Consider the following 20,901-nt stretch of genomic DNA (forward strand, 5'->3'; position numbering starts at 1 on the left):
GTCTCTTAAATAAGCACCATGTCAAACAGCCAAAATACCATAATACTATTACCGCGGATTTTGAGGTATTGTCACCGCTGGATTTGGAGAGAGAAGGAAATTAACCAAATTAATTTAAGATTTAGGCATGAATATGTCGGTTTTAGAACAAAACAGTAACGTCATCTCGAAATTTTTACTTGCAAATTTTAAAATCCGCGAAAACCCACAGGCAAATCCTAAATTAATTTATGGCTCGAAAATGTTAATCTCTCTTTGCGTCTAACTGCAAATTTATAATCTCTGTCGTTTTTAATGTGATTTCTACAAAGTTGAATATATTTTGAGGGAACTTATAGCAATCATTCTGTAATAAACGCATGTCAAAATAATAATTAATACGAACGCTCTGCGATTCGGCAGGACTGAATCATTAAAAAGATCCGGTTCAAAACAATGATTCGTTCTCGAATTGGCTGTCAGCGAGCCAAACTGCAGCAAGCAAGGGGTGTATTGGATTTCTGAAAATCTTAAATAAATATATGAGAGATTGAGAGGGAAAGAGAAAGGGGTGAAAGATCAGAAGAGAAAAGAAAACGCACGCAGCTCTTCTCAGCGATGAGATTGACATTAACTGCGGAGAGCCAAGGCTGCTCTTAAGGTCGACCGCTTACATTTGCTTATGAAGACTATCTAAATAGGATAAAACGGGGAAAATACAAGTGATAAAAACAATTTAAATTAACTGATACTGGCATATGTTATATTAGTATTATAAACTCAGCTATTTAAAATGAAATCCTGTTTGAAAGAGAAAAAAGCGGGAAGCCGTTCGTGTCATAACAGAACATAATGTACAAACACTGCAGCCTTAACGTCTCTTTCATGACTGGACTCTGAATGGCGAACAAGATTAAAGGCAAGGCCAATGAGTGACCTGAGTGCCCACGTTGGGTTATTACATCTGCTTTGTTCTCGACCAATTGCGAAGCAGGACTTCAGCGCAGGTGCGACTGTATTGCATTATGGGTAATGAAGTCCTTTACTTTCTCAATCGCCATCATAATAAAGACGGAAAGCCAATCAGTGTGCAGTAAGCGAACTTATATCTGTATATACACAGTACATATTGTACTTATACAATGAAGTTGGAATTAATTTTAAATTAAATTACAAAGAAAATGTAAAAAAGTGCATACGCTCTGCAAATATGCTCGACTGAATCACCAAAAAGAACCGTTCAAAAGAATGATTCATTCGCGAATCGCCTGTTAACGAGTTAGACTGCATCGAATGAAATATTAAAACTCAAGGATTAAGATGCTAATCATGATTATACGTTTTTCTTTTATCACAAAATCACAACAATATGAACATAACCTGTTAAAGGAAATTCAATGTTTTCCATTTGCATAAAAATTTTAAAATAAAATTTAAATGCATCAAAATAAAAATCCTTAAAAAATAAACCTTTGTCTGAGCAGATTTAATTTTTATACAGCTAAACTAAAAACTCAAACTGGATATTTTCTTAGGAATATTGTTTTCCGTATCACTTTACATTGTTTCCATTGTGTTTTAAATTCCCTTCAACAAAGGATGTGACGATTTTGTGGTGCATAAAATGTATATGACATATATACACACACACACATACATATATGCATTTGTGTGTGGAGAGGAGGAGTGGTGCAGTGTGGCGGAAATAAAACCGAGATGGGAGGATGAAGACAGGCTGAGGAATGAAAAGTGAGAGACAGTGACCACACACACACAACAACACACACACACACAGCCTGAAAGATTTTAATGAAATATCATGTCAGAGCTCTGCCACCGGCCACATCTCCATCAACCAGAGGAAATGAACAGAGAGAGAGAGAGAGAGAGAGAGAGAGAGAAATAAAGAGAGATAGAGAGAGAAAGTGCACAGTTTGGTTTGTCTGTATTAGACAAAGATAGACTGGTGAATTGTTACCTTATTTTAGTAGATCATATAAACTCAGAACACTTTCTAAATGTAAACACAATCTAAATGAAAATATACAACCATTATTATTTTTATTAATAATAATAATAATAATAATAAAACTGCTTGTATAGAGGTGAAAAATTAGATGCATATATCAAAGACACTGGTTTTAATACTTTCCACTGGGTGAAAATAATTATTGCAGACTGAATATTATAAGAACCACACTGAACTCCAGACATAAAAAAATAAATTAAAATTAATCAGTTAAAATTAAATAAATAAATAACTTCAAAATAAATAAATAACTAAGACTATGAAAATAAAATGTAAAAATAACTAAAAATAAAAAATAATTTTAAAACTGAATAAAATAGCTAAAAATAAAATAACCAAAAATAAATGAAAATCACTTCAAAACTTAACAGCTAATAAGGTAAAAATAACAAATAAAGAAATACATACAAAATAAAACACCTGTATGGTCACGAGGAAACCAAATCAAATAACAAATTAAAACTTAAGTAAAAATAAAAAGCAGAAACCTGAACAGCATAAAAATGTGAGTAAGTTGTATGTGATGTGTGGTATAATGCCTGATGTGGTAATTATCCCTCTGTAGATGCTGACACAGTGCGGATGAAGCGTGCAGGTTAATGGTGTGTTTCTTAAGCCACGCTGTCATGCAGATGAGAAGGATACACTGATGACTGTAATTTCTGCTCATCATAACACAGAAATGAAGCTGGACAAACATCAGCAGTTTCTGTTTCGTAAGTGATTTAGACTATAAACAAATATGCAATTTAATCATCTTGACAGCATGTTTAATGTTGATACTGAAACAAGGATTTTGTTCTCATATTTATGAAATATCACCACTTGCACTGTGAAAAGCATGCATTACTGTAAAACAAGAGCAGCACCTGGTGTACAGAACAGAAACTGTCTCCTGAAAAAAGCAATAGTTTATAGTAGTCAAGTTTTAACTTTAAAATACCAGTTAGCAGATCTTCAAGCTTGTAGAAGTTGCTTAAGAAAAAGTTGAATTAAACATGAGTGTAAACTGCTGTTCAAAATTTTGGGGTTGGTACATTTTTAAAAATGTTTTTAAGCTCTTCTGCTCACCAAGGCTACATTAGTTTGGTTCAAAATAAAGGTAAATTGTGAAATATTACATTTTAAAATAACTGTTTTCCATTTGAATATATGTTAATTAGGGGTGTAACGGTTCACAAAATTCACGGTTCGGTTCGGTTCGATACACTGATGTCACGGTTCGGTTCGGTACGGTTCGGTACGTTTTAGATACAGCAAAAAGAAAAAATTGGCAGATAAATTTCCTTGATTTTTATTTAAATGTTTTATTTATTAAAACTAACAAAGTATGTGTTTTTTTTTTTTTACATTGAACAATGATGGAGCTATTCTTTACCCATCTTCTATGGTGTTTTCTTAGCAGCATACTGTATAAAACAAAAATAGCTCCTTATAAATTTTTTTTACAAATTAAATGTAATATTGTTGTAGTAGTTATGAACAAATACAAAGATGTAACTCTTTTTATATTGAACTCTATAACTCTTTATATTGATTGTGTTTTTACTCAGTTGGTTCTCTACAGGGCTTATGTTTTTTGGAACAAAGCAGGAATTACGGTCTGGCTGAAATGGGCTCGTGAAGGAATATTGTAATGGGGCTCAATTACATTAAGCATGTTCTTAAAACCTGCGTTTTCCACTACAGAGTAAGGTCTCATATCCGCGGCTATAACGTAAATGCACCATTCGCTGCGGTGATGTCCGTATACGGAGCCCGGGACGTCACCTGTAGGAGAAAAAAAATCAATCCGTGGCGACGGTTTTGCAATCCGTCCCCTCAGTTTATAAACCGTACTCACGAATTCATAAACTGTTCACTCGATTTAACAAATCGTGCCCACGAATTTCCAATCCGTGCACTCAGATTTTGTAAACCGTACCCTCGGTTTTTGAATCCGTACTCACGAATTCATAATCCGTGCGCACGCTTTCGCAATCCGTTCCCTCGGATTTGTAAACCGTACTCACGGATTCATGCAGCAAACTCCTACGTGTTAACATACAGTTTTATTGAATATTATTATGTGGAATAGGTTTACAGCAAAGTGCCTTAAGTGATTCTCTATCAAGTGTAGTACGAGGTGGAATACAAAGATTTAATAAGAAAGATGCGCATTAAAATCTTGTTCAATTGCTGATAATCTATAATAGCACTTGATTATTATTGTGCAATAAACCTGGCATTGTGACTGACTCTGGAGTAATTTTTTCCTCTTTTGTAAGTTATTTTGGATAAAAGATTCTTATGCATAACCTGTTTAATAATATATAATAATGATACAAATAAAAATAAAGTTATTTTTTATAATTTTAATTTGTAGGCTAAATAAATGAGTACAAGACAGTAAAAATGTTTGTCATAAAATAATTTGTGAATTGCTTTATTTTTAAATAACCTTTGACAGTTTTGGAAATGCTTGTGTACAATTCTTTCTTAACATGAAGACTTATTTTTGTGATTTTATTATACTAAGCTCCACCCACCTCACCCCACCTGCCGGAGTTAGATGCATGTTTCACTGTTAAGTGTAAAATGCGTGTCAGTTTTCAAATCCGAGGGAACGGATTGCGAAAGCGTGCGCACGGATTATGAATTCGTGGGTACGGATTCAAAAACCGAGGGTACGGTTTACACAATCTGAGCGCACGCATTGGGAATTCGTGGGCACGGTTTGTTAAACCGAGTGAACAGTTTATTAATTCATGAGGATGGTTTATAAACTGAGGGGACGGATTGCAAAACCGTCGCCACGGATTGATTTTTTTTTCTCTCCTACAGGTGACTCGCGGGGCTCCGTGGTACCGAGCCTTCAGCGCGTACTGAGTGAGCGAGCGCCTGACTGAGTAGCCTAACATAAACATATAAGTGTGTTTTTTTTTTCTTCGGGGGTGTCAGGGGCGTTGCCTGTTACGTCGTTTGGGTTATTGGGCTACCTTGTTGAACGCATAACATTATATTTCACACACCTTTTTTATTTTCCAAATTTAATTAATTAGTCCAACGAACCGTTCGGTACATAATGCGTACCGCGTACCGAACCGAAAGCCTCGTACCGAACGGTTCAATACGAATACGCGTATCTACACCCCTAATGTTAATGTAATTTATTTCTGTGATGCACAGCTGAATTTTCAGCATCATTCCTCCAGTCTTCAGTGTCACATGATCTTCAGAAGTCATTCTAATGATTTGCTGCTCAAGAAACATTTATGATTATTATTAGAGTTGAAAACAGTTTTGCTGCTTTTTTTTTTTTTGCATTTCTTCGAAAAACAATCTTTTGTAACATAATACATGTCTTTAGTCACTTTTGATCATTTTAATGCATTCTTGTTGAATAAAAGTATTAATTTCTTTAAAAAAATAAATAAAATAATTGCTGATGCCAGATGGTACTCAATGATAATAGACCGCTACAGTGGAGAGAACGAATTCTTTGTTCTTTCAATGAAATGAAAAACAAACAGCAGCACTGATAAAGGTCCAATGAAGCTTTTATTTGTAAGGCACCATAAATACTTCCTTACTGCTCAATCTCTCATAGTAAATGTTTTAACCTTTTTTCTTCCAACAATCATCTTTAAATGAAGTTATAATAGCACAAACAACATACATTTCCATCAAGAACATCATGTTACATACAACACACGCACATTTGAAAAAAAAAAAAAAAAAACTACTACAAAGCTTCAAAATGTGGCAAATATCAGATGAGAACTGTCCGAAGACGGAGGCTTCAGGAATCGCTCGTGTCAGTGGATTTACAGAACGCTTTTTCAGCTGATGTTCATGAGATTGAGACCAAGTCAGAACCTCTGAACAAATCATTTACCCTTTAGCAACTAGAACTAGTCGAGACCAGCCAGTGCTACGCACAACTGAACAAAGCAGAGCGGAAATGTTCGATTTGACGACTAAATGATCAGAGATTTCTGTATAGCCTGGGCCACATACACCATAAACATAGCTTTATACATACAAAATTGTTTACAAAATTAAATGTATATTGATATATTTATACATGATGTATATAAATTGGCAGACAGTTTTTGAAATCAAGCAAAAACATCTAAAGAATAAAAGTCAGAAAACTTAATTTAGAGATTAACGTAAGAAACCAAGGGCTCAACGGTGAGCGTTTCTTAGCATACATCAATCAGCACTGGTGTACTGAAAAACTGAAAATACAAAAGCATCATGGGACAAACTAATACTCCCTAGACACATACGAGAAATAAATGTCCAGGAATGCACAATCATAAAATACCCACAATGCACCAGTGCCTATGTACAACCTTAGGTAGTCTTGTCTTTAAAACAGCCTGGAATACTAGCATACTAAGTACTGTGTGCCGCATTGGGATGAGCTCGTCATTTTGCAGGTTTCATTCAGCAAGTAGTGTCCATGTAAAAAAAAAAAAAAAAAAGGTTATTCTGCAAATCCCGGTTAGATTTATTAAACTGCCTTAAATTATGACAGCTACTTTTTTATTAAGAAAAATTGTGAGCACTGGTAATGCTTTACAATAAGGTTTCATTTGTTAACTATATTAGTTGAAATTAACAATACTTCTACAGCATTTATTAATCTTAAATGTCAATTTCGACGTTTAGGGATGAATTATTCAAATCAAAAGTTCTATCTGATAACTTAAACTAACATGAACATTATCAAAGGTTAATAAGAGTGTTAAAAATCAATTGTTCATATACTTAATGCATTAACTAATGTTAACAAACGAGACCTTATTGTGAAGTATTTTATCTTAGAGATTTCAATAACTTCATTTAAACAATAGTTATTGAGATAAAAAAAAAATTGTTACTGTATTCTTATTATTATATTATATAAGAAATACATTTCAGTCTTAAATCTTGATTTTTTTGTTTGCATTTTAGTTTAATTATTTTCATATTTATAGTTAACTTGAAATGCTTTATAGCTACTAATAACATAATTTTAGTCAATATCAACCAAAAAGCTAAAAACTACTGAAAACCACTGCTGTAGTAGTAGTATGATAGTATGCCATTTCAAATAACGCAATACATCTGCACCAATCCTTCAGCACACACACACTCAGTGGCTGCCACCTGCTGGACAAACATGAAACCACATTCACTGCAAGCCAGGATGACACAGAAAGATTCCAGGATGTGGGTCTGAACTTGGAATATCTCTGTGTGTTCTGAGGCCTTTCACTTTCCCACACAGATGCTTGGCCAATATAGATAGCGCGTCACCTTTTTATGTAAATCACTAGGAATAATCCAGCGAAAGGTTCACTAGTGTTAAAACCCTTAACTAGACATGCGCAGAATAGAATATGATGAAATATATTGAACAGTAGCTAAGAGAAGAATGGACTGCAGGCTTATCTGACATAAACCGAACACTGACCGGCCAACTCAAACACACACAACAACATCACTATCAAGTGCTCGGCTGTTTCAGGTGGTTGCCAAGGCATTGGTATGGTTGCTAGGGTGTTCTATTGTTTTAGCATGTTGCTATGCCACTAACAGAACATTCTGGGTGGTTGTTTAAGAGTTATGAATGATGCATTGCTATGCAAACGCTAGGGCATTTGGATTGGTTGCTGCCGTCGTTATTTGGAAGTTGTTCTAATTGGTTGTTTTGTGCACTGCTGTGTTTGAGGTGGTTGCCAGGGTGGATATGCAGTTGCTAGGATGTTACGAGGTGGCTGCTAGGCCTTTCTGGATAGTTGCCAAGGTGGATGTGTGTTTTAGATGTTTCGAATGTTTTGAGTGTTTTATAATAAAAACGGTGTTTTGTTGTTTTGGTTATTCTCAATGGATCCGTATAGTAGCATGTACAGTCAGGTTAAGGAAGCAGGTTTAGAGGTCTTCCTCTGGTCCTGTTTGGTATCGCAGCTGAACTGGTGCTTATTTATATTAAAAATGCTCTAAACATTAATAACATTATTAATGCTACTGTTGCTAGAGTGCTACCAGGCCAATCTGGTTAATTGCCAAGGCATCGCTCGTTGTGTTTGTTTGCACATGTGTGTTTGGAGTAGTTGCCAGGGCAGTTTTGCAGTTGCTAGGGTGTTGCTATGTGGTTGCTAGGGTCTCACTCTGTGGTTGCTTGTTAATGCACTATGCAAAGACTTGGGCATTTGATTAGTTGCTAGGGCGCTGCTGTGCTCTTGCCAAGTTGTTTGGAGTGTGTTTAGAAAAGTGGCCAGGGCCGCTATACAGTTACTAGAGCATTGGATGATGCATCATGAAGACTATTATATTCAGGTCTCTGGATACGATTTGGGTCTCTCGGTCAATATCTATGGCATTTTTTCATCCATTTTATTGACTGCCAAGAAAAACCAGAAGTCAAACTTACAGTAATAATACAGCTCTCCTCAACAAGACACACAATTTGAGGTATGTTACATGCTGAAGTTTAATACTCCGGGTTAGGGGTCTGTTCAAATCACTAACCCCAAGTATGAGCAATAGTTCTAGAGCCTTAGCAAACATCACTAATTAAAAAACAAAAATTAAGTCAAACAAAATTACAGAATAAAGATTTGCAGTGTGAACAGAGAGAGAGAGATAGAGAGAGAGTGAATCAGACCCAATCCTCTGAGACGATCCCTCCTCCTCTCTTTCTGCACCCCGTCATGACAGAATCAAACTGTCTCTGTGAAGGCTAGTCGGATTTGTCGGCGTCCTCGTCACGGTGGCCGTCGGCCGCGTCGCGGAAGCTCTTTTCCTCCTTGGCCAGGTGCGCGTGGGATGCGAGGATGCTGGACAGAGACAGGAGGCCGGAGTTGGAGGTGACAGCGGGCAGAGAGTGCTGAGTCAGGCCCAGGGGCAGATGGGTCATGGGTAACGCTAAACCCTGAAGCTGAGAGAGCTGGTGAACCTGAAGCTGCTGCTGCGTTTACACAGACAAACATCCATGGAGGTTAGGGAGAGATCACGTACAACTTTCATATGAACTTGACTTAGCCACAAACGACTTGATGACAAAGCCACATTACTGTACATTTAATTATGGTGATACTATTTTGCAGAATAAATATACTCTGATTACCTTGAATTTACAAGACTTACTGATAGGAACATAACAATTCTAATGTACTTTTTATGTTGCAGTTTATTTTATCACCGTTTTCGCTATTATTTTGCTTTGCGAATATAAGGAAATCTAGATTTATTTAGTAGCAAAAACAGGTTTAGTGTTAGGCTTGGTTTCTTTGAAACTGTACATGAGTCATGCAAACATAGATCTATGATTGAAAGATATGCTTGTGTCATCATTGCTCAAATAATATAAATGGAAATTGTAATATTTTTTTAGGTCCTACACAATAACACAAAATTGACCATTGTGATGTCCGTACCCGAATAATTGAGTTCATCTCAGGAGGGGTGACCTGTTTGGCTCGCTCAATCGCTCCCAGGACCTGCTGCTGGTGCTACACACACACACACACACACACACACACACACACACTTATCTCAGCATGTATTAAATCTCTTTAGGTAAAAGGAACAATGAACAAAACCCAACTAAGGCCTCTTTGGTCCATAAAAGCAACCAATGACACAAAGCAGCAGCACATTTATGTCACTAATGAAGCTGAGGGTCATTATAGAGAATATGTCATATATAAATCACAGTCTGACCTCTTGAGACAGGTAAGGCAACACCTGAGCACAGATTCCGTTCAATCTCTTCACAATCTCGGCCTGTGGACAGAACACAAGCACATCTCATGGGTTTACATCCATTAATAAGGTAGCTGGGGATGCGTTACAGGCTGCTGATGTTGCACAGAAACACACAGTCATGATAATGCATGCTGACCAACCGTGTTTTAGAAAAGATGCTACTGAATCTAGGAAGCTGCATGTGTATAAACCATATAAATAGACTTATGGTTTAAAGAAAACTGCTGATTTTACACAACTATCAATCTAAAGATCGACATATCCTCCTGCCATATTTAATTCTTAAATATTTTGACACATAGAATAATACTTAATAACTTTCCACCACATTTAATGCAGAAAATATGCAATGGTACAACATTCAGATTCTCACCTGCTTGTGCATTTCAATGTTGAGTCCGTATGACATCTCATAATACTGCAGTCAGAGGAACAGGAAAGAGAAGACAAAGAGGCAAGAGAAATCACACTTCTAAATATATTCAAATAGAGAACAGTTCTTTTAAAACGGTAGTAATATCTCACTATTTTTACATTTTCAGCAACAGATAACAAGATAGCTGCACATTTAATCATTCACATTTTGGGACATTTGCTACAAACATCAGTTTTCTTGACACTTCCGAGCGAGCCGACCCTGACCCGACTGTGATTTGGGCTCATGGTAAGGAGCTTTGCTCTGGGCTAAAGACACAGCTGTTCCAGACACGCATTCACATCGATCCGTCAGCAAGACGTCAATACACTTGTGCACACTTACAACTCATCATACAACTGATCGATGAGACGCTTGTGTATGAATTACTGCAGATGCCCAAAGGGTTACAGGCAAAATCAAAATCAAAAAACATTCAAATCACATGAAAAATAACTTACTTCTAGAAGAACTAAAGCCAAAACAAAACTCACTTTACAATTCAGACATTTCTTCTCAGAATTAAGAGTTTATATCCTTCCAAGCAGGAAGTGTGCAATAAAAAAGTTACACTTATTATTTTTTATACCGTGGTGGGAACAGCTTCCATATGATCTGTGTATAACTGATAAAACATGCATGCATTACTCACCATTATGTAATGACGCTGCATTTCAGATTTCTCACTCGCCAGTTTATCACATTCCAGCTTCAGACTGAAAAATACAAGACCAGATGAGATGCATTACTCATCTTGCAAATTAAGTTACATGATGCTTCTTTGAGTAATGGAAACGTGGAGAAGTTTCCAGGGTTTGAATGACACAGCCTGTATATGACAACTTCAAGATTTACATTTCACCATAAAACACACACACACACACTTCATTGAGGCTGTCAGCTGCACTTCACCTCACTTTCTCTCTCTCTCAAAGCGATAAAAAAAAAAAAAAACAAGAAGAATTCTGCACCATTCTAGCACCATGACAACCAGTTTCCTGTCTGGACTGACTGATGAAAGCTTGTGATTGGCTGGTCATGTGTTTAGAAGAATGCAATAACAAAAGAATGTATGATTTTCTCCTTCATATTCAACTTTCTTTATTAAATAGTTTGTGTTACATGTACATTACCATTTAAAATTTTGGGGCTGGCAAGACTTTTATTTTTTATTTTTTTAAGTCTCTTGTGCTCACCAAGGCTGCATTTATTTGATCCAAAACACTGTAAAATAATATTAAATATTACGGTTTAAAATAACTTTTCTTTTTCAATATATTGCAAAATATAATTTATTTCTGTGATGCGCATCTGTATTTTCAGCATCATTACTTCAGTCTTCAGTGTCACATGATCTTCAGAAATCATTCTAATGTGCAGATTTACTACTGCTTTGAAAATTGAATTTTTCAATCAACTGAATGCATCCTTGCTGAATATAAAATTTTCTTTAAAAAAGAATACAGTACTATATATTTTTGATTAAGCACTATGAAATTATAATCTGACATTAGTGCACATCAATTAGCTTTGATGTCATCTATATGCTAATGTACTCCTAAAAGTTGACAAAATAAACTATGCTGTTTATGCATTTAAATATTACAATTCATTGTATGCTTGGAAACTGGTTTATGGTCTAATTTTGGACATAAAAATGTACAAATGCACTGTAGAATGTGAACGTCCCTCCCCCAACACCACCTGCCACTGACTAGCAAGTAGTAAATCATGCTTTATGACTGAGATGTAAACTAAAGCCGACTGACTACTTAAAACAAATGACTCGTTTTAGAATCAGCCCATCCTGACGCAATCAACAAGAGAGAAAACTGCAACCGTCAGGCCATTTTATGAGGTCTTTAATCACTTAAGCAATAATAAGAACAATATTATGCAATCAGAAGCAGCTCCGCAGAATAGTTCCTCATTAATTAGCATTACTTGTGTGACATGGAGCTGTCAGACGAAGCGGCCGTGATTTTTTATTAAACAGCTGAGCAGAGTTACAGCCTATCGATGCTGGGAATGAATATTCAGCGAAGTCTAAGTAAATCAAACACCAAAAGCACTACAGTGTGTTCTGAACGATCTTAAAAACATCAACACGTTCGACTGTTTATCCTTCTCCATTTCCCTCTTCCTTCCTCCGTCCGTGGTTGTTCTGATGTGATCGCTCTTATCTCTGCTGCTGACAGATGATGACAGGAAGCTTTTCCGGGTGGGGCTGTGTTCACACTATTTGACGTCCCAGAGAGGAATTCACACGGACAGGGTGTTTTTAGGGTGTGGAGTGAAAGTGTGCTTCTTAGGGTTGTGTTGAATGTGCGTTAAATAACGGTTCAACTTATTTTGTGTGTATGAATGGATTAACTATGCTCCTGGTTAATGTTTTTTTAATGTAAAAAGTCTCTTCTGCTCACCAAGTCTGCATATATGTGATAATTTCTTTTTTAAATATAACTACATTTAAAAAAAACTATTTTCTATTTTAATATATTTTAGAATGGATTTTATTCCTGTGATGCAAAGTTGAATTTTTCATTACTTCAGTCTTCAGTGTCACATTATGTTTTTTCCAACTTTTCTTTTTTTAATTGGTGATACATTTTTTTAGGATTCTTTGATGAATTAGAAGTTCAAATGAGCATTTATTTGAAATAGAAACTTCTGAAACATTTTACATGTCTTTAAGGTCACTTTTGATCTATTTAATGCATCCTTGCTGAATAAACATTCATTGATTAAAAAAAAAAAAAAACATACTTTTGGGACTTTTGAGCAGTATTGTATGTGTGTTTGGTTTACCTGTGATACTGGGCCTGCAGGAACTGAAATTCATCTTTGATGCGATCACAAGAGTCTGACGTGGTGAATTTGAGCGACTGTGTCGATTGAGACGAAGCCTGAAAAACAAAGACAACAGATGAGAGATTGGATTCAACACAACCTCTAAATATCCTGATGAATAACCTAGGGGTTGATCAACACAATGAACCAGAAAAGATTTTCAAATGGTAAGACTCTTCCTCTGTGCTTAACAAGCTAAATTTAACTTAAACTGATGCTAAAATAAAATGCACAAAATGTTTGAACTATGAGCACAGAAAAAAGCAAACCCCAGCTATGATGAAAATCCTTTTGCTCAGAGTTATAACAACAACATTTCATTAATGCAAACAGGCATTACAGGGCCAGAGATTGCATCGCATGTTTGAGGTCAGCTGGTCAGGTCAGGCTGAAATTAAAGCTTCGTGCAAATAGAAAAGAAGGGCCATTGGCTTTTCACCTCCGACCTGCTTTTCCAGAGGTCACTGGCTTGTGAACTTTAAGACCAGACAGACAGGAACAACACAAACCATCACACATTACAAAGAGAGAAACGGGATACGCATCGGTGTTCAGTGTGCTTTATGGTCACACAGCCATCTGAAAGCAGATATACACAGATACTGCTGGATGTGTGTGTGTGTGTGTGTGTGTTTAAACACAATTGGCCCCCAGAGGAGAAACACACAGACTGAATAAAAACATCTCAGCAGGGAATGCTTGCTTCACTCCCCCCATCTCTGCAGAATCATTTGTCAATGTGCATGTCTTGTGAATTAACATTTTTACAATGCAGATTCAATTATTTTCTGTTTTCTTGAATGATGCCAACTGTGTGTATTAAGAACTAAAGAAAAATATTTTATATACAAATATTTATGAATTACATTTAAAAAAATAAAATAAAAAGCATATGGAAAAAATGCCTCTGATAAAAGTGTCTAAATGAAAACGTAAAATGAATGTAAATGTAAATACTTCTGTTCATACTTCTATCCTATTCCAAACTGTTCTTTGTGACTTCTATCCAGAGAAAATAAAAAAAAATAAAGGTTAATTCACCTAGCTTTGGGTGATATTATTGACCTGTAGACTTGCACCTTAATGCAGAATTCAGTTAAAATGCATGTTTTTTTCTCTCTTCATTCTCTTTATAAGCAGAACTATCCACTTCATGAAAAGACACTGAAAAGGTTTAAGGTTTTAACTGAAGCACTTTTCTCATCTCCTCCCTCACATTCCATCCCGTCATGTCTCTCTTCCAGTAGATGATAGTGTCTCCAGGGGCAGGAGAGATGTGTGTGTGTGTGTGTGTGTTTCAGTAAATCCCTCTAGTCTATCCCTGCTATTAGAAATCAATTAGAGAAGGAGAAACAGCAGCAAGACCTGTGAGCGCTGAACACATGGGGCTGTTCCTCCTCCTCCAGCGTCCTTCTCAGTGTTATTATGCTTTATTAGCATGACATTACAACACTAAACCTTAGTCAGAACACCTTTAGCCAAGCACACGCTACAGGACAGAAGGTCACAGACTCAAAGACTCCGTGTTCGGTTTTGTTGTTTTGCAATAAATAGTTTTTACACTCATTTGCACAGAACAATTGCAAAAGACAAATAAGATTTTTTTTTTTCTGCTTGAGCTTCACAATGCCTTGCTTTCTTTTGCTTGCACAAAAACTGCTGTAGCGTCTGCAAATAGTGCACACACTACAAGATCTGCAACTTCTTGCAGACTAAAAAAAACACGATCCTGAAATGCACTCTTAGTGTTAAAAATGTAAAATAGCACTGTGAGTTTAACACAAGCAAACATCATATATTCTTAAATATACTCCATCATATTTTATTTTTTATTATAAAAATTAAATTAAATAAAAATATAAAAAATAAAAAGCTTTAAAAATTAAACAAATAAAAATGAAAAGACTATAGAACAAAAAAAATAATACAAAAAAAAAATAATGGAATTGGAATATAAAAATAAAATCTTAATTAAATATAAATTCATGAAAATTTAATAAAAAAGCCTCTATCATACAACAGAAAATAAATAAGTTTCCATATAAAAAATACAAATATTAATAAATTGAAGCTTCTATAGACTGGAACTGAAAAAATAATAAATGGAAACAAAAAGCATCTAGAATAATAAAAAAAAAAAAAAAAAAAAAGAGAGTAGTAAATCAAATCTTTCTCTCCTCTGGCGGCTGGCAGGGCTAAAGGCTCTGCTGTTACACCCTTTGTGATGCTAATGAGGGACTTTGGGCTGAGTGACCCAGACATCTGCTTCACACACACAGACACACACACACACACACTTACAGCCCTCAGGCTCTTATCTGCTTTTTTCGTCTCCGAAATTGCTGCTAGTGTGTGTGTGTATGTGCGTGTGTGTTATAGTAGCAAAGGAAGTGAGATGTTTCAGGGGGGAGCTGAACACCACAGACAAAAAACGCCTCACAATTACACTCAAGCTCATGTGTGAAAGCATACAGATATTCATACATACATATATATATATATATAAATAAATGTGTGTGTGGTTTCACAGTGTGACTGATCTTTCAGCGGTTCACTTACACATCTGCAGCAGCGGCGAGGTGTGGTGTGTTGGCGGTAGCTGTACACACAGATAACACACAAGAGTATGTGTGTGTGTGATTATTCCAGAGAATATGAAAGTGTGTGTGTGTGTGTGTGTGCGCGTGCTGGAGGGATTAACCTCTCTCTCTGTTAGGGGTGGTTGTAGTGAGAGGGGGGGCTTGTTAATTCAGTTGTCCTTAATAATGTCTTCCAGAGCCCTGTCCACCCTCACAACACAATACACACATAATGAACCCAGACTGCTCTGTGTGTGTGTGTGTGAGAGAGAGAGAGAGACAGAGAGTATCATGCTAAAAAGAAACACAAGGGAAAAACATTTAAAAATGGATTCAATTTTGAAATAAAATTTGGGGATTTTGCTTGTTAAACAAAAAGCTCACAGCCACTATGATGAGGATGGTTGCCAAGGCATTGCCATGAAGTTGCTATGCAGTTGTTAGTGTTCTGACTGTTAATGGCACATCGCCAAGAGGCTGTTACAGTGTTCTGGTTGGTTGCCAGGGTGATACAATGTGGTTGCAAGTTGCTATGCATTTTTTAGGGAATTTTTTGCTAGTCCAAGTCAAAAGAAATCTCTACAAGAAGTCATAACAGTTTATAATGCAAAATCATAGATAAATAGAAAACTAACCATGAAGCCAGAGCTCTAGACAAACCCGTGACACAGGCCTGAGTGAGAAGCAGCAGTCGTGTGTTGGGATGCAACGAACATACGAGTCTCTAAACACTGCTGAGGACACAGAGATTACATTTCATTTTCAAAGGAAATGTCCCAGAACCAAAAAAAGGAAGAGTACTGTGTTTGTGCTGATCATTTTACACCGGAAAGCCTCTCAAACAAGAGTCAGCTCAGTGCTGGTGTTGTGCAAAGGTTGCTTCTGAAAGAGGGATCGATACCGATGCTTTGTGTGCGAACGTCCAGACAAAGTGAGCATCACGCATCAGATTTTGTTTTCCAAAAGAGTTTCTTGGCTCTCCGGAAATCTAATGTTGCTGAAGCTATCATTGTCCCTGTCTGTTTTCACTAATGCTGCCTTCACGTGAATCTTGCTGCCCTAGTTCAAATCATTAACTTGTGTAGTATGACCAATAATATCAGTGCTGCTAACCTTAGCAAACACCACGACACAAGGACATGTGATGAGAGAGAGATATGACTGATATGGGACTGAAACACACACACACACAGCTGGCTTCCTGATTTCAGAATTCTGAAGTGAAATATACAGATCTGTGACATCACAACATGAGCGGAGAACAGAAATCACATGTGTAGTGGCTCAGTTATACCATCACAAGAACAAGCTGAAAGAACACGAATCACTCATTTCCCAGAAGACGACGATTGACCTACAATCAGTCTTTCTGAGAACTTCCTGATGAATCATCACACTAATAACAGATATTCAAACAACCATGTGATGTTGAGACGTTATATGGTTCTTTGGATCCTTCTAAAGCTCTTGACGATTGGTTATAAAGTCTTCAGATCAGTGTTTTGGTTTCTGACTTCTTTAAAGCACTGGTACTGTACGTAGATGATTTTCTAAAGCACTAGAGAATAAACGCTTCTTTGTGCATGGAGTTCAGACGGTCCTCGATGAAGTAATCTCTAAGTGCTTTGCTTTGGCTCATAACCACAAGCAAGCAGAAGCAAACGCTGGTTCTACTTGGAACATTAATTTTTACGACTTTACGAAAAAGGAAAAAAGGAAGGAACACAAAACAATGACCAAAACAAAAATGTTTTCTCAGCAGAAGACGGCTGCTGAATTCAGAGAAATGGAGTCTGTTTTCGTCCATCATCTCCACGGAGTTGAAGAGTTCAGATGGAGAGAGGAAGATGATGGTCAACACAATCTGACGAAGAGCTGCTTACGGTCACCAAACCCATCTGAGGCAGTAATCCCTACCCATAATCCACTGGACCTGAATGATGACCACAAACAAGCCGAAAAGGACCAGCAATTGGATTAAGAGTAATGGTTTCTCAAACACTTCATTCAGAATTTTGAAATTATTTTGAAAATAAATCATTCTCAAATGACTGTGAGCACAAGCGCCACTGTTTTCAGCCAAATATTAGTCCTGTGAAGCATTTGTCCCACAACAAGTTCTTAAATCCATCGACCAGAAGTCTGTTTTTAAGTAACTTCAGAGGTTTGAGAAGACAAACTGATCCTGAATTCCAAAGAACACAGTAAATCTTTGAGGCTAAGATTAAACGGAGCAGTCGGCTGTAACTCCTAATCCAAGATTTGGGATCCCGCAGTAAATCCGGCTGATTCCCTTCTGCTGAAATCTCAGAGGTTTAAGATCAAAGTTTGTTCAGTGTACTTAAGAATTCATCAGCGGCAGTAAGACATGTCAAAATAACGACTTTAACATGGTCTTTTTTTGCTCTTGAGGTATTAATCTGTTCTTTTTTGACACCAGAGCCTGGTCAACAACAACAAAAAGTCTTCAAGTAATGTCACTGCCATACTTTGGAAAACAATCCAAATAGGTTTAAACCAGAATTCTCTACAAACTAAATAAACTGACATTACAGATGTTGACATTTAGACTGACATTATACATTTAAGAATATATTTTGTATTAAAAATACGTGTTTTAATTATTTAAATTTAATGTTATATTTAAAAGTGTGCATACATGAAGATGAACAAAAAAAAAAATATATATGTTTTAACTAATTGAATGGATTATTATTTATGGTTTGAGCAAGTTATGGGTTTTTAATTATCACTTAATGAATCTATAAGGCTATATCAATACCAACAGAAAACACCATCATTCACAGACTACAAAGTCAAATATTAAATGCAGGACTTGTTTCAGGATGTTTCTCAAACTCAGATTTCAGATTCATGTTCTCCTAAATCTCCACTCTGAATTAACAAAAGGGCCTCAATAAGAGAAACCCCCAAATCCATCCACTCGTGAGGTTTTCATTTAGCGTCCCTGTGTTTGTGTTCACATACGTCTGTGTGCACATGTATAAAAAAAGAAAAAAGAAAAAAAGGCAATTAGGCTTGAATGCAAACACAATAATGACTGGGGACTCATTAACACAAGCTGCCCACTGTGTGCACAGGAACAATTCATGGAAACGACACAATTAAGCCTCTACAGGGAGGGAACCAGGCAACTGGTGTGCAAACAAGCTCCTCCAACCCAACCTGAACCAGAAAAACAATCAGAAACACTTTCATTTAGACATGCTCCCTGCAAACCTGATATCAGAGTCATGATATAAAGACCAAACATGTGGAAGAAAATTAGCCAGAGAACAAAGAAACAAACATATTAAGAGGCAATTGCAATGATTGCAATTAAATAATATTTAGAGATTAAAAGTCTTCTAATATTTCTCTTGAGGTGAACTCTGAAGCAGATTTAGATGCTAAAATCTTAACATATTCCAGTGGTAATAAAACACTGATAAATATTGGTAAATCGATGCTTTCTTAGGCTCATTTTTATTTTTTACAGTGCATTCAAATAATATGATTTATGTAACTCTAGGCACTTCTACCAAAAACTTATATATATATATATATATATGTATGGTAACACTTAAGTATAGGGTCCAATTCTCACTAATAACTACTTGCCTATTAGCATGACTATTATTAACATTTTGGCTGTTTATTAGTGCTTATAAAGTACATGTAATGCATCGCATCTATACTCTTACCCAATACCCTACACTTAACAACTACCTTATAAACTATGAATAAGCAGCAAATTAGGAGTTAATTGAGGTCATAGTTAATGGTTAGTTAATAGTGAGAATTGGACCTTAAAATAAAGTGTAACACACACACACATACATATATATATATATAAAAATAAATATATATATATATATAAACAGTTTAACATTATTATAATATCTAGTGCATCACATGAGTTTATCAAATATATATAAAATTGTTATTACCATTTCTGGTACAACATACTGTTGAAGTACTAATTGTAATACCACGATACTGAATCATTAGCATATTCAAATAGCATGGTATTTGTATGCAACGCCGACATATTTCAAAGAATAAAACAAAAAGCTTGACTTTCATATATAAACAGATACATTTCAAAGTAACATCTGATACAATCACTGTACAATGCAAGTGCATCTAAAAACAAAGGTATTGCCATGGTTTTAACACTATTCCATTTTCACAAACACTGTATTCCCATGGTGCTTGTATAAAAAAAATAAAATAAAAAAAGACATTATAGAAATAAAAATTTTTTACTTTTGTGTTGGTTTAAGTGATTAAATGTCCACATCACCGGCTGTGTGGCATGAATGAAGGAGAATGAGAAGCTTACCGAGTGCCTGGCTTGTGGAAACATCATATCAGCCTGTTTTTTTTTTTTTTTTTTGCTTTATTCTCTTTCTGCAGATGGAATGAAACGGCTTTGGATGGATATCCTCTTTGTTTGCTCTAAACTGACGAGTCTGAAGGCAGAAAGGGCTTTAGTCTGCTCTCCTGAAGATATTTCCTGGCTGTGATCTCCAGTTTTCCTGGGTTTTGTTAAGCTTTACAAACCTAACGTAACGTTACATAAACTTCAGACAGCGCCTTTGGAACAACACAAACAACAATCAATATTTACTACACTGTGTGACATCGCGGTTTCACGTGAGAAAAATGAATCTTCTGTTACAATAGGCCGATTAATCCACCGCCAGGCTGATCATACTTGTCGGATTTCCAGATGCAAGCTACCTGGCTAATGCTAACAGAGTAGTTTATATAGCAGGAAATGAACAAAATGCGTTTGAAAACGAGGAAAAACGTTACAATCTGGTCGTGTGTTCGCTAGTCGTGCGTGTGTCTGTCTATGCGCGGTTAAAGAGAAGACTGCGCTTGGAAAATCATGCCTCTTCCGCCGCTTCAGGACTCTTGATGCGACACGCTAAATTACAGAATCTACTACAGGAACGGCTTTACTCATGAATATTAATTACGCCGTGTGCGCGTTGCCTGCTTACCTTCCGGAGCGTATGTTTACGTTTTAATATATTTAGTTACTTGCTTAAATATTGAATTTTTTATTTAATGTAATTACCTGCGAGGGATGAGATTTCGCTTTATTGTTTTATTTTGCACTTCTTTGACAACACAAATATATATTTATTGTCATAGAAATCATAAAAATACAAGTACACACAGACACAAATAAATTAGTGTTTTAAGGTAAATATATGTGTAATGATATACTATTATTGCTTTTTGTTTATTTTAAGAATATGTACTTGGAAGACTTCTTTTGGTAGCGTTTGCAT

The 20,901-nt window shown here is 36.1% G+C and overlaps 1 protein-coding gene across 2 annotated transcripts; it reads right to left on the reverse strand.

Annotated features, from left to right (window-relative positions):
* Window positions 1-5,529: 5,529 nt before the first annotated feature.
* Window positions 5,530-20,553, reverse strand: LOC127937588 (TLE family member 5-like). 2 transcript variants are annotated; one of them, XM_052534290.1, is made up of 7 exons: window positions 19,941-20,553; window positions 12,975-13,072; window positions 10,819-10,882; window positions 10,125-10,169; window positions 9,707-9,769; window positions 9,421-9,495; window positions 5,530-8,951 (listed from the first exon to the last, which is right to left on the reverse strand). In XM_052534290.1, exons 1-7 carry the CDS (start codon window positions 19,965-19,967, stop codon window positions 8,724-8,726), a joined length of 600 nt encoding a protein of 199 aa, XP_052390250.1. In that variant the 5' UTR covers window positions 19,968-20,553; the 3' UTR covers window positions 5,530-8,723. The 2 variants fall into 2 exon arrangements, with proteins under 2 accessions (XP_052390250.1, XP_052390251.1); XM_052534291.1 differs by having other exon boundaries at window positions 5,530-8,948; window positions 19,941-20,550.
* Between the last annotated feature and the right edge of the window lie 348 nt (window positions 20,554-20,901).

This window comes from Carassius gibelio, chromosome A2 (assembly GCF_023724105.1).
Source record: "Carassius gibelio isolate Cgi1373 ecotype wild population from Czech Republic chromosome A2, carGib1.2-hapl.c, whole genome shotgun sequence".
NCBI classification, from domain to species: domain Eukaryota; kingdom Metazoa; phylum Chordata; class Actinopteri; order Cypriniformes; family Cyprinidae; genus Carassius; species Carassius gibelio.

Excerpts from the sequence above, each read along its gene's own strand:
- LOC127937588 (XM_052534290.1), bottom strand. The coding sequence starts at position 19,967 with ATGATGTTTCCACAAGCCAGGCACTCG. Across the intron at positions 9,770-10,124 it reads ACATTGAAATGCACAAGCAG|GCCGAGATTGTGAAGAGATT; the intron begins GTGAGAATCTGA and ends TTCTGTCCACAG. Across the intron at positions 9,496-9,706 it reads TGCCTTACCTGTCTCAAGAG|CACCAGCAGCAGGTCCTGGG; the intron begins GTCAGACTGTGA and ends GTGTGTGTGTAG.